The 12,211-nt window shown below is 35.6% G+C and overlaps 1 protein-coding gene across 6 annotated transcripts in view; it reads right to left on the reverse strand.

Moving 5' to 3' along the window:
- GPHN (gephyrin) overlaps nt 1-12,211 on the reverse strand; it is a 268,694-nt gene that overhangs the window by 92,639 nt on the left and 163,844 nt on the right. For 3 of the 6 annotated variants that reach the window (XM_030949402.1, XM_030949400.1, XM_030949399.1), the window contains exons 5-8: nt 10,306-10,400; nt 8,055-8,121; nt 3,722-3,994; nt 2,352-2,459 (exon numbers count right to left, since the gene is read on the reverse strand). In XM_030949402.1, coding sequence (XP_030805262.1) covers nt 2,352-2,459; nt 3,722-3,994; nt 8,055-8,121; nt 10,306-10,400 — 543 coding nt within the window. The remainder of the gene's footprint in view (nt 1-2,351; nt 2,460-3,721; nt 3,995-8,054; nt 8,122-10,305; nt 10,401-12,211) is intronic. The other 3 variants (XM_030949405.1, XM_030949403.1, XM_030949401.1) reach the window with 1 other exon arrangement.

Here is a 12,211-nt window from a genome sequence, read left to right on the forward strand (position 1 = left end):
TCATAACAGATACTCATACCCTTCAGGCAAGATACATTTTTATTTCCCACCATACTGAGCAATCATTGCTTCTACAATTTTATCAGATTTCACCTTTTTGTAATAAAAACCTCTCTCTGCAATAAAGTGACTGATACAATCCCAGTTTCCCCTGAAGTGCACGTGTAGTACTAATTTTTGCCTGTGAGAAAATTAAAATTTAAGTAAAATTTTAGCCATGATATTAATCAGAAAAGAAGCTGAAGATAAAGGGAAAAGATGATCACAGGCATTTAATTTCAGTAAGAATTATTTCCAAATCACTACCTTTACATAAAATGTAATTACCAGAAAATAATTAATATATTAACCTATCTAGATTGTAGAGAAAAATTTCTCACTGAGAGCATAAAGTTAGGTCACAGCTACAAATTTTGCTCTTTTTCTAATATGAAAGTAGAATGTGCTGTATTGCTAAATAAATAAGCACTAATATTCTCTTTGAACCACTACAACCTGCTGAATTTTGTGAATCTACTAGTATGTCAATTCCATTAACAGAAACATATAAAAAATAATGTGACATGGGGAATTTCTCATTTTTCTCACCTACACTTAGAGAGTTTTTGAATTTTAATATTAAAAAATTAAATTTAGGCAATATAATCCTCTAATCAAGTCAGCTTCTTGTTAACTCGCTTAAAGAGTTAATAAACCCATGAGAAATTTCTGTGTGTCCTGGAGGACAGAAACCTGGAATAAAGAAGGGCAGGAATGTTACTGCATTTTGGATAGATTATTCTTCTAACTTTCACTAAGGCACACTGAGCATTTATGATTTGTCTCCCTAATATTTTTATTCATTTTTTCATTTTCAAATAAATTGAATACAGAGCAGAGATCTCAAAACTTTAAATGGGGTACAATGAAATTCTTAGTTCTTAGTGAAAATAGTTTCTGTTTCCACTAGCTGGAGTGGAAAACCTGTTGCACATACTGACAAAGACAGAAAGTAAAGAGAAATGGATGAAAGTGATGGAGACAGATATTCACCATATCCATCAGTCATGGCTTCTACAATTTTTATCTGACCTGGCCTTTCTCTGGCGTACTTTTATTTTGGTTTAAATATTTTATTTTCATATTAGAGAACTTTGACAAGATCATTGATAAGAAAAAGGAAAATATATGAGTTCTTTGTTCTCTTTTGCTCAGAACTGAAACAAAGATTGACAATGATGATGAGGTAAGAAAACACTCTGTAGATGGCAATTACTATGACTTTTATACAAGAGAAAAAAATGCCTTAAAAACATACAGAAAGAACAGCTTAAAAACCCCAACAACCTGCCAAAAAACTAACCACTTTCTGCTCTGAGTATGAAGATCTGATTTGGATAATATAGTAAATAAAACAACAGCTCAAGAGTCATCTGCAAAAGAACACAGAAACATGTATGACAGTTTAACAGTGTTCTTCCTAGGGGCTAAATTAACTGTTCCACTGGTACTGAGGAATTTGCTGCAAATTCTAGTTTAGTGACCTCAACTCAAAAAAAAAAAAACAAACCAAAAAACAACCCAAAACCAACAACAACAACAAAAAACCACCCAACCATGTATATGTACTATATAGCTTTATCATCAGGTATGTGAACTTTAAAGTCTTCACATTTCCTAAGTGACTTTTCAAGGGACACAGAATCATGTTTTAAATACAGAGGCGTTAGGCTATTTGATTGATGGTTTAAATTACTATTTGCCTAAGAGAACAGGTCCTTTTTTACCATTCATTGGAATAGTTTTCTACTATTCACCAAAACCTAGTAATTCATAACAAGTCCATTGCTTCCTGACTCCCAGAGTCTTCTGTTTTTGAGAAATTCTACTTCTACACAGGAAGCAAAAAATGAGGCAGAAACTGCAAGTCGTGAAAGCAAACTATGAACACCCAGCACAAATGCTGTATTATGTTGAGAAAAAAACTGAGAGAAAAGCAGCAAAACAAGACAAAGAGGAAAAAGGTATCATTTCATAGCTCTAAAGCAGTAATTTTAGGAGATTATTTCAATTATATTCAATTATTGAATATATTAGATGATAAAACCAGTGACTAATGAGAAACATAGGCTTTATAGCAATTATTATATCTCAGCAGATAAATGATTCAAAGTGACAACACACATGACCTTTACCTTGTTGAGCCCTTTATCTTAAACAGGTATTTTCTGTAACATGGGCTCTCAAAGATAGCACTGATGTATCTTTCTTAGAGGAAATAAATAACATTGTCTGTGCATACATAGACTAGGAGGCAGGCAGAGCATTTTTAGTTAGTGTTAGTGCAAAAGCCTCTTGGAAGTGTCTCTTACCAGTTCTCCTGCACTGCCTGCTGTGTGATGGCAATAACTGATGAGACCAGGGATGGGCTGTTGACCTTTAGCCATGATAACAGCTGGACTGGTATAGGATGGATGCTTCTAATGCACAACACATAACAGCCATGAATACAGTGACAGGAAAACATGAAACTGTACAAGCAAATGACCAAAAATGAATGAGGTGAAAACAACTGTGACACCGAAATGCCAAGCTCATATGAACACAGCCAGTTGAAATCTCAGGTTATTTCCTGCCTTTAAAAATGGCATGTATTATTTATCTTTGCCTGCATCAAAAGAAATTAAACAATTTAAAATTTGCATAATAAAAACTGATACTTGCAAATGATAATTACCTTAATTCATCCCTGCAAAGACATATGTAATCAGGATTTTCTGTATATTGGGAGATGATCTCCAGCTGCAGCTGTCTTAGAAATGTCAAGATGTCTCAGACCTGAATTCACATTTCTGGAGTTAGAATGTTGCTGCTTTGGTTTAGAAATTGTTTAATATTGAGTTACTTAGACTTTCAATTCTCATAATAGGAATTAAAACCACAACTTTTGGAGTAGATATGGAATATAGCAATTTGGAAAAAACTGTTTCCAAACACACAGGGATACATTATCTTTCCATTCAAAAACTGAACCCATAAAAGTGAGGTAAATATTTATATACTGTTTCAAATAGTACAAAAATTCTTGGGAAGATATTTAAAATTTTAATTCAAATTATTTACAATTGTTATCTCTTTTTCTTCTTTTGCAGTCTCCAATTTATTATTTTAGTTTGAGTAATGCTGATCTATGATTACTGGTTAAAGCAAGGCTATAAAGACTTTATGATATTTAGTTTGTTGGCAGAATTTCACATCTTTTATGCAGACATGCACATTGGAATACAGTAATCAGGATAGTTTACTACTTAAATTGTTACCTGTCTGTCATACTTTCACCAGTTTTCAGAATCTAAAATTTTAATTTCAAATTAGATATTACGGCTTGCAAAGTTTTGTTGTGATTCCTTAACATGCCGCCTACTGGACTTTGCATGTTCAGGCGTGTGAATACTTTGAATTATAAAAAGCCACTAAAACCAGTCTGTCACATCAGAATGGTATCATAAAACATATGTTAACACCAAGATAATAAATGATATTTCTCCCACTGGAATTTGAAATCACCTACCAAAAGAGAATTCATATATTTTTATGAAGCTCTACTTCTACAAAATGTACCTGAAATAAATCTGTTTGAGAGGAAGACATCAATGTAGAGTCATAACATGCAAATGCTCATTGGTGGGAAGTGCCTAAGACAGAAACTGAAGGGTCTCTTAAGGAAAGAAGCCAGACTCACCTTAGCTGCAATGGCTGCTGCTGTTATATGTGAAGAAGAACTGTCCTCTGTTGAGGCAACTCCGCTATCCTTCTTCTCTTCCTCCTCTTCCTCACACTGCACTCCTTTGTCTTCTGTCTGTTTGTGAGGGCTGGTGGTTGGAGGAGGAGAAAGAGGAGGTGGTGGTGAAGGTAGATCTTCAAGCTCATCGTGTACCTCCTTTACTTTTACAATGGCATCCCGCAAAAGATCAATGGCGTGAGGTAGGGCTGGCAGTATAAACTGAAAGCATTCCTGTGCAGAATGAGAAGAGAAACCACTGAAAAGCTACCTGCACTTGCAAATAGGAGTTTACTCTTTCAATATATTTGGGATTTAAATGCATCTTTTCACATGATCAGAAATAAAATCTACCATGTCCTATGCAACTGCTCTTAAAAGATAAATGAACTCTGAAACAGATCTGGCGACTATTCTATAAATTTTTGCTTTTTTAATGAAAATACAGTAAATTGCACAACAGGGCTATTGCAATGAGCTAATACTGAAAACAAGAGTTACATTTCTGTGAATATGTAATACAAAAAACCAGTTCACAGCAACTGGCAAAATACTACAAAAATGCAGAAGAAAAACATTAACTATATCCCTGCAGGGATATTAGCTTCAAATCCTTCCTATTACGCTCCCTCACAATTAGAGAGCAATTCATAAGGGTTTTCATAATTATACTTTTATATAATTATATCCTTTTTTATTCATGGACCTATTTTACATATTGGAAGAATGACAAACTACACTGATGTCATTGTAAAGTCACGTAACTAAAAAAAACAAAAATTCACAAACAACCTATTTTTTAAACCTCTCCTTGTTCTATAATCTTACAAACAATTAGAAAGTTTATTTTATATGGCTGGAGAAAGCAAAACTGCAGATGCTGTGCAATTGCTCTTGCTCCATAATGGGCATACATATAGGTACCATGTACAGCTACCTGTGCTGCTAAAATACCCTGGTGCTTCATCAGATCAAAGCAGAAGCTCAGGACAGAATGTGCTGCAGCTGCCTCCTCTGATCAGGGTCAGGATGAAACTCAGGCTTCTTAAGGCTTATTCAGTAAAGTCTTGAAAAACAATCCAACAACAGAGACTCCACAACCCTTGTTGACAACATGCTTTAATGCTTAATTACCCTCAAAGTGTTTGGGGTTTTTTCAGTTTTGTTTTGGTTTTCCATTTTTCTTTTTCATCTGGAAGCTACCTCATTCAATTTGTGACTATTGTCTCTCATTCCTCTGCCAGGCACCACAAGAAAGTTTTCTTATGTCATTTGAGGAGACTGCATATAAACATTTAAATATTGGAAAATGATGGCAGCGTCACAAGAAATAATTGCCATGGTAATGCAGTCAGGAACACACAAGTTGACAGAGAAAGCTGGCAGTACTCCTTTTTTTGCCCTTCAGTTTTGTTTCAAGCATAGGAAAATTTTAAAAAATGTATTCTGATATTTTAGATTACCCAGAAAATAAGTAATAATAATAAGTTCATAAATCAATAATGAAATAAATATTGTCAATAAATAAAAATAATAATGTAAACAAAATAATAAGCAAAGAATCCATCAGAAATTACTGGAGTTTATATATCCCACTTTGTCAGCAAAACATGACTCACAAACATTGCAAAGCTTCTAAATAAGAGCACATCTTTCAGTTGCTTCTTTACGAGTAATCAATGACAAGTCAGACTACCTCATAGATTTATAAATTCTTTAAACATTCAAGTTGGTAGTGCAAACAGCTGGAGTAAACCAAATGAGTACAAATGCTGTATATAATGAACGTATATTAAAACATATGTGTAAAGATAATAAAGATGATGACTTATAATGTAACTGCAAACTGCAGAGTTATTGTGCCTTTACAGTATTACTTTTTAAATGGTTTAAGATAATGAAGTATACAGCCATCATTACTATAGCAAAGAAGCAGATCTCAAGTAAGTGAGAAAAAAGAAGAACAATCTCTGAACTGACCAATAACTGTAATAACTGGCTACCCCAGAGAAGCATGTTCCCCACTTCAGCACTGAAATAAAGCCTTGCTGGCTTCAGTGTTAATGCCCAGATTCCCAGTAAGACCTCCAAAAGCTCATGTTACATATGAAACTCATTGTTTTAGGTAACTGTTATTACAATTATAAAATGTCAAAGACTTAATAAACATCTGGTCATTTCACACTTTTCCCTCTTCCATAACATGAACTATGTTTTGCAAGACTAAAAAAAAGGCAAAAAAACCCCACAAAAATGGAAGATTTCTGCAGATGTGGATTCAATGGTACATGCCACACAAATGTTCTCTGGTGAAAACATGTTTGGCAAGCAGTCCATTTTTGAGCTGAAGCATTTACACTGCTGTCATTTTCCATTAATATTTTATTACAGAAATATGTATACTGCTGCAAATTCATAGCTTTATATAAGCTTCTCATATGATCGTATTTATACAATGGAAAGGAAATTAGCAAGTGGTAAAAGAGAAAAATGAGGGAAATTCCTGGTGACAATCTGTCCTTTTTGGCTCTTGAGATTCAGCCTTTTATGGGCCAATTTTCTCCACTCTTAATCTTAAAAGTCTTTGCTGAAATCTGAGACTTTACAGATGTCTCATACTAAAAGAAATCTCATACTAAAATGACAGGACAGATCATCATCATGACAGGAACAAATAAAAATCAGTTTATTAGAAGCCTGCTTGTATGATGCAATCATATGACTTTTTTCTTTTCCGGCAGAATTACCTTTTTTATGACTTACCCTATATCAAACTACTGTTAAAACACTTATTAATGCTTTTTTTCATTTCTTTTCTTCATTCACCTTCTGCAATTTACCTATCTTTAAAGTCTGATTGCCTCAGGACAGAAAATGACAATTGTTTCTGTGGATTAGGAGCGCTCCTGAACACAATAAAAACCATTAGAGATTGTAGGCTATTTCATCTCTCTCCTAATTCAGCAGAAGAAGTATTTACTTGTGAAATAACCTTCTTACTGGTAAAATGGGGGGGCCATTGCTATGTTAAATACATGTACATACATATGATTTCCCATGTGTAACTGGCAGAATTTCAGGAAGGTATACTCCCACCTCATCATCCTCCAATGCCTCTTGTGTATTTTGAAGGCTTTTAAATTTCCTTTAAATCACAGTCTCACTAGATTTCCAGAAATGCTGTAAGGAATCATAGGAGGGCTCACACTGAGTCCTTGAACTGAAACACATCGACAGTGTATCTGAAAACCTATGGCGGCTGCTTAAGACCATAGTATTCAAAACATCTCCTCTTCAACTTCCAGGTGACAGCCCACATAAATGTTGTTTTTGTATCTCCAGACAGCAGTCTAAGAAGCAGGGACTTCAGGGCTGTGCTGCTAAACACATCAGTACTGTCTGCTCCATGCCTGGGTACTACAGGTTCATCACACGTGTACCAGGAGCACATTTCTTAGAGGCCAGAGGTAAAGACATTTATTAACAAGGCCAGATGTAGTCTGAGCATGCAAGAAATAGATTCTTGTGACTGATGGGGGACCTTCCTCAGCAGTCTTGTATCAGGTTGTACAGACCACTATTCAGCTTAGCAGTATTTCTGTGGAGAAGATTCTTTTTCTAGCAGCCAGCTACAAAGAAATTAGTGAAAGATCTAGTCTTACTAACACACACACACACAAATCCCTGCAGGAGTTTAATTCTCTTCCTCTCAGCTGTAGAGTCAGACAGAAAGCATGGATAAAGACAAAAATTTTAACTTCTCCATCCAAACAGAGCAAAATGCAGGAAGAAAACAAACTTTATAAAGGGTGAAAAGTCTGATAAACCCATATAGAGAAAATTAAAAAACATTCTCAAACTCTTAAAAATTATTTCCCTTCCTTCCCTCTTGCTGATCAAAATCACAAATGCTCCAGCAAGTTCTACCACATACTATGCATTCCTCTTCTGTATAAAAGAGAATGATTTCTTGGAAGTTGGAGACAACCCAGAGATAAAGTACAGCTAATTGGAGAAGAAAGGGGAAGTGTAAGAGAACATCAGACTCTTCACTGCCAGCTCAAGCGTGTGCTCTCTTGCGCTACATGTAAAGTTGTCCTGGCCACACAGCACCTTCAATCAGATTGGAGTGGGATGGTCTTTGGCTAAGAGTGATGGTGTGGTAACTTTACATGGACATGCATTTCAATTCACTCTTGTAAAATTTGTTATAGTGAGCACTTTCTACCATTTAAAACAAGGAGAAGTGCTCATCATAGTTCCTTCCTAGCAGATCAGTAAGAACATTTCTTACCTGTGACCCTTTCTTGCTACCTGGAAGATTAATTATGAGAGTTTTCCCTCTGATTCCACACACAGGCCTGAAATGAAAGAAATACAGACTGAAATTCTTGCATGCAACTATCTCCACTATCAAAACAAAAGGAAAGCATTTAAGATAAATTCTATGATTTATTAGATTTTGTAAACCTAATTTCCAATATATTTGCTGATTATATTCTCAAGAAAGAACTTGGGAGAAGCTGAGCTGAAAAAGCATAAAACAAGATTGACAGGGTCTAACCTTAATTTGATAGTATAAACACTGGCTAGATTTCCATCTTTTTGAGATCTGTGTAGCTCCCTTAATTCTACTGTTTACTTGTGCCAATACATTATTTGATATAGTCCCTATTTGGTCATACAAATGGTTCCTTTGCAGTGTAATTGACTGTGCCAAACATTATGTCCCTGGCCAGGTAAAAATACTAAGTTGTGCCTGTTGCATTAATTCAAATAAGTTCTTTCTATTTAAAGATTAAACATAAGAAAAGCAGAGAAGGAAGTTACTCTCACGTGAAAATTGTATTTATGCAATTCACATATAATTCTTCCTAATAGTTTCCCCTCTCCCTCAAGAAAAGACAAAACCAACCGTCAATGACGGAAGCTTTTATTTATTTATTTGTCTTTTAGAAATCCCTTTAGTGTTGATGTAAGGCTGAACACTCAAGTGCTGAATGTTTTCTGTTAGCTAGAGCTTGACTACTCCACATTTTAGCTAAATATTAAAAAAAAAAAAAATGAAATCACTGAATTTTGTGTTGAGGTTGTAAAGAGTGGCTTACAAAAGCCAAAGTGAAAATCCCAGGGCTGGGATATAAGGATAAAACGAAACCATGAAGATATGGAAGTTACAGTTTAGAGAAACTGTAGGACATTCTCTTTATTGAATTTAAACCTGAGCTATAAGTGAATACAGAACAGAAACTAAAAGAATTTCCAGGTATGGCATTAGCAAAAATTTTGAGCTAAAGGACATGGTATGTTGGGTAGCCAAGTTCCCTGGATTTCTTCTTATATAAATAATTCTCAGTCATTAATGTCATTTATTGGTCGCATGGCATTTTTTATCAGGGTAACAAGTATTTCCATGACAGCTGGCACAATGTTCACAAGTAAACAGCACAGAGATCATCTCTGTGCCACTAAATGAACTTTTGATATCACACTCAAGCCAGCCTGAAGTGTTGTTTTCAAATGGCAGTTTGAGTATTGCCTGAGACCTAGCCTCTCTTTTCTCATATTGCCTTCTTTCACATTATGTACCCCCAGTTTAAAAAGAATTCCAGCTGAGGAATCTCTACTGCAGCAGAGATGAGCCCGAATTAAAGAAATGTGTTCATTTACTCTTGTTGCAGTAGTCAAGCTTACAGAGTACAAACTCAATCCAGCAAATCCCATACATGGGTTACAGTTTATGGCAGACTTAAAACAAAAGAAATAAGAACTGTCCACAGAGGGATAAAAATGGAGTAGTGGAATTGTGTTTGGCAGACAGCTCCTTTAGTAGTCATCTTCTTGGCTCTTCTACTCTGCTTTAAATATTTTTTGAGCGATATAAGCTAGATGTCCAGCACAACCAGCCAATAATCAAAAAAGGAATAAACCAGCAGCCCAAAACTCAAATTTCAGCTGCCAATAATCAGACCTAGTGGCTCAAGAGAGAAATGGAGCCGTCAAAAATTCTCAAGAGAGCATGCAAAAGTAAGTAAAAGCGCTTAGGAACTGCATCGCTGGCAAAAGTATTGTGTGTGCTTTCAAGAAAACCACACAGGTTGTGCGTGCATTGCAGGGACTTTGAGATAAATGAATGGTATTCCTCCAGAGGTAGGGTACTACAAAACATTTGTCTTTATCAAAGGGATTTTTTTTGCCCAAAAAAAGCATTTTAATACTTGATGAACAACACACAGAAAAATTCTTCACTCACCTCAAAATACAACAGTTCTGGAATGAAAAGGCAGCTATTTAAGAGTGTGCCTCAATATTACAAATAACCTGGCACAGAAAACACAGGAGGATACAGTCTCTAATACAGACAACAATGGGAATTTAATGAGACAGTGCAATTACCATTATTTGAATTTGGCCCCTTCTCTGAAGTTAAGACTTCTGGTCTTGATAACAATGGCAGTCCTCAATGGTTTGTGCCCAGCCATTGGATAACAATAAGTAATTCTGTGGAAAGAGTTCACCTCAGATTTTGAAGGAAGTAGTCTTACCTAGAGAGCATGCCCAGAGGTGTAACATTAAGTGATCCCATCAGCATTGCCAGGGCCATCCCCGGGGCTTCTCGCTCTATTACTTCTTTAGTGGCCTGCAATCAAAGATTAAATAGCAAACTGAGTCAACAAGTGGAAGGATAAGGTAAAATTGAAACCAGCTAAAAATTAAGTAGGAACATCTCGGGTTTTTTTCTGCCAAGAAATGTTGTTGCTAAATTCTCAGCTGAAACATGCTATAGAGTTTTCTTTTGGTTGTGTGAAAGCAAGGAGTTGGGATGCAGGACTGTTAGCAGCACTGTGAAGATTCCTACAGAAAGTTATGAAAAGTCAGGACCCTATAAATATAAAAGCATTATCCAACACCATAGAAATAACAACAGCCTCCAACAGAAAGGAACAACTGTTTGAGAATGAATTCTTGAAGCAAGAATGTAACTGCCTTCTCTTCCTCATCAATCTTGTGCATTTTCCTGTTGAGATTTTCTCAGGCATGAGAAGGATGAATCAGTCTGTGCAGAAGATAGAAAAAAAAATTGCACAGGGAAGCCCATGTAGCAGGCAGGCAGGAAGATAGTCAAATGGTAATGATAATGGCCAGAGGCTGAGGCCTTCCCTTTTGATCATGTCAGCAAAACAGCAGTTCCAAACAGGCTGGTGGCTTTTATTCATAAGCAGTCCATACACAGTGAGCGTTGAGAAATCTGGAAGCAGAGTCTGAAAATTCTTGTCTTTTTATCCTTTTCCCAAACAGGGAATCAGATGTAAAATCACGAACAACCTTCTGTCCTTACTTCCTAACAGAAATTTTCTCAAATACACAATCTGTCCAGTCTCCCAACATCTAACTTAGGACACGACATCTTAAAGACAGGTTACAGCCCTATCCTCTCTTCATTTTCCCCATAGCAGCTGCTGTTCAGTGGATCACATTGCTTCATGCTCTGAAACAAGATTCTAACTTATTCAGCGCAACTAAATTGACAGCAATAGTGATAAAACTGGGAAATCCATGGTATAACATACAGTCAAACTACAATGCTTTGATGGTACAACTATCAAAACAGAAACAGAAAAGAACATCTTAAGTATAAGGACACCCTGAATAAGCTGAATTTTCTTTGCAGTTTGATATAGAAAAAACCCAGGCAAATGATTTTGTGGGAAAAATTCAATTATAAATCACATACTTGTACTTTTGTAAGCTCTTAGTTTCCAAATAGAAAACTAAAGTACTAGAGAAGGAAAATGACAGAATTAACCCAACAGCATCCCTTAAAGAAGGATGCTTACATGTAAGGGTGCTTACATGAAGCAATAAATAAAACAGAAAAAAAAAATCCATCAAGAGTACAGACATTCAAATGGCCATATTCTCAGACATGATCACTAGCTTTTGACATTTTGAAAGGAATATCAGAATACTAATTAATTAGAAATTAATATCAGTATTAGAAGACATGACACAGTGCTACCATGTAAACCTTTGAGTACTTTATTAATAAACAAACTTGTAATGTGCTCAGTTATGGGAAGCTGGAACTTTGGTTTATAAAAAACCAAGCAATTTTAATTTAGTAGCTGACACCACAGTCTCTTGTATTTCAAGCATAGCATGTTGGTTTTTGGATCTGCCATCCTCTACGCAGAAACAGAAAAGTCATATAAATACAACCCAGTGACTTTACACAGGGAAAATAAGAGGAAGTGAGCTTGGAATGATGTAGACAAAAATAAAATTCCTCCATGGAGAGGGACTACCTTCAGATACCTTAAGATTTCATACCTGCTAAGGTATGAAATCATCAATTACATTAAAAAGTTTTAAGACATCCATAGACCTGATGATTTTTATAATATAGAAGAGAAAGTCATTGCAATGGTGAAGAGACACTTTGCTGACCAT

The sequence above is a fragment of the Camarhynchus parvulus genome, chromosome 5 (assembly GCF_901933205.1).
Source record: "Camarhynchus parvulus chromosome 5, STF_HiC, whole genome shotgun sequence".
Classification (NCBI taxonomy): Eukaryota; Metazoa; Chordata; class Aves; order Passeriformes; family Thraupidae; genus Camarhynchus; species Camarhynchus parvulus.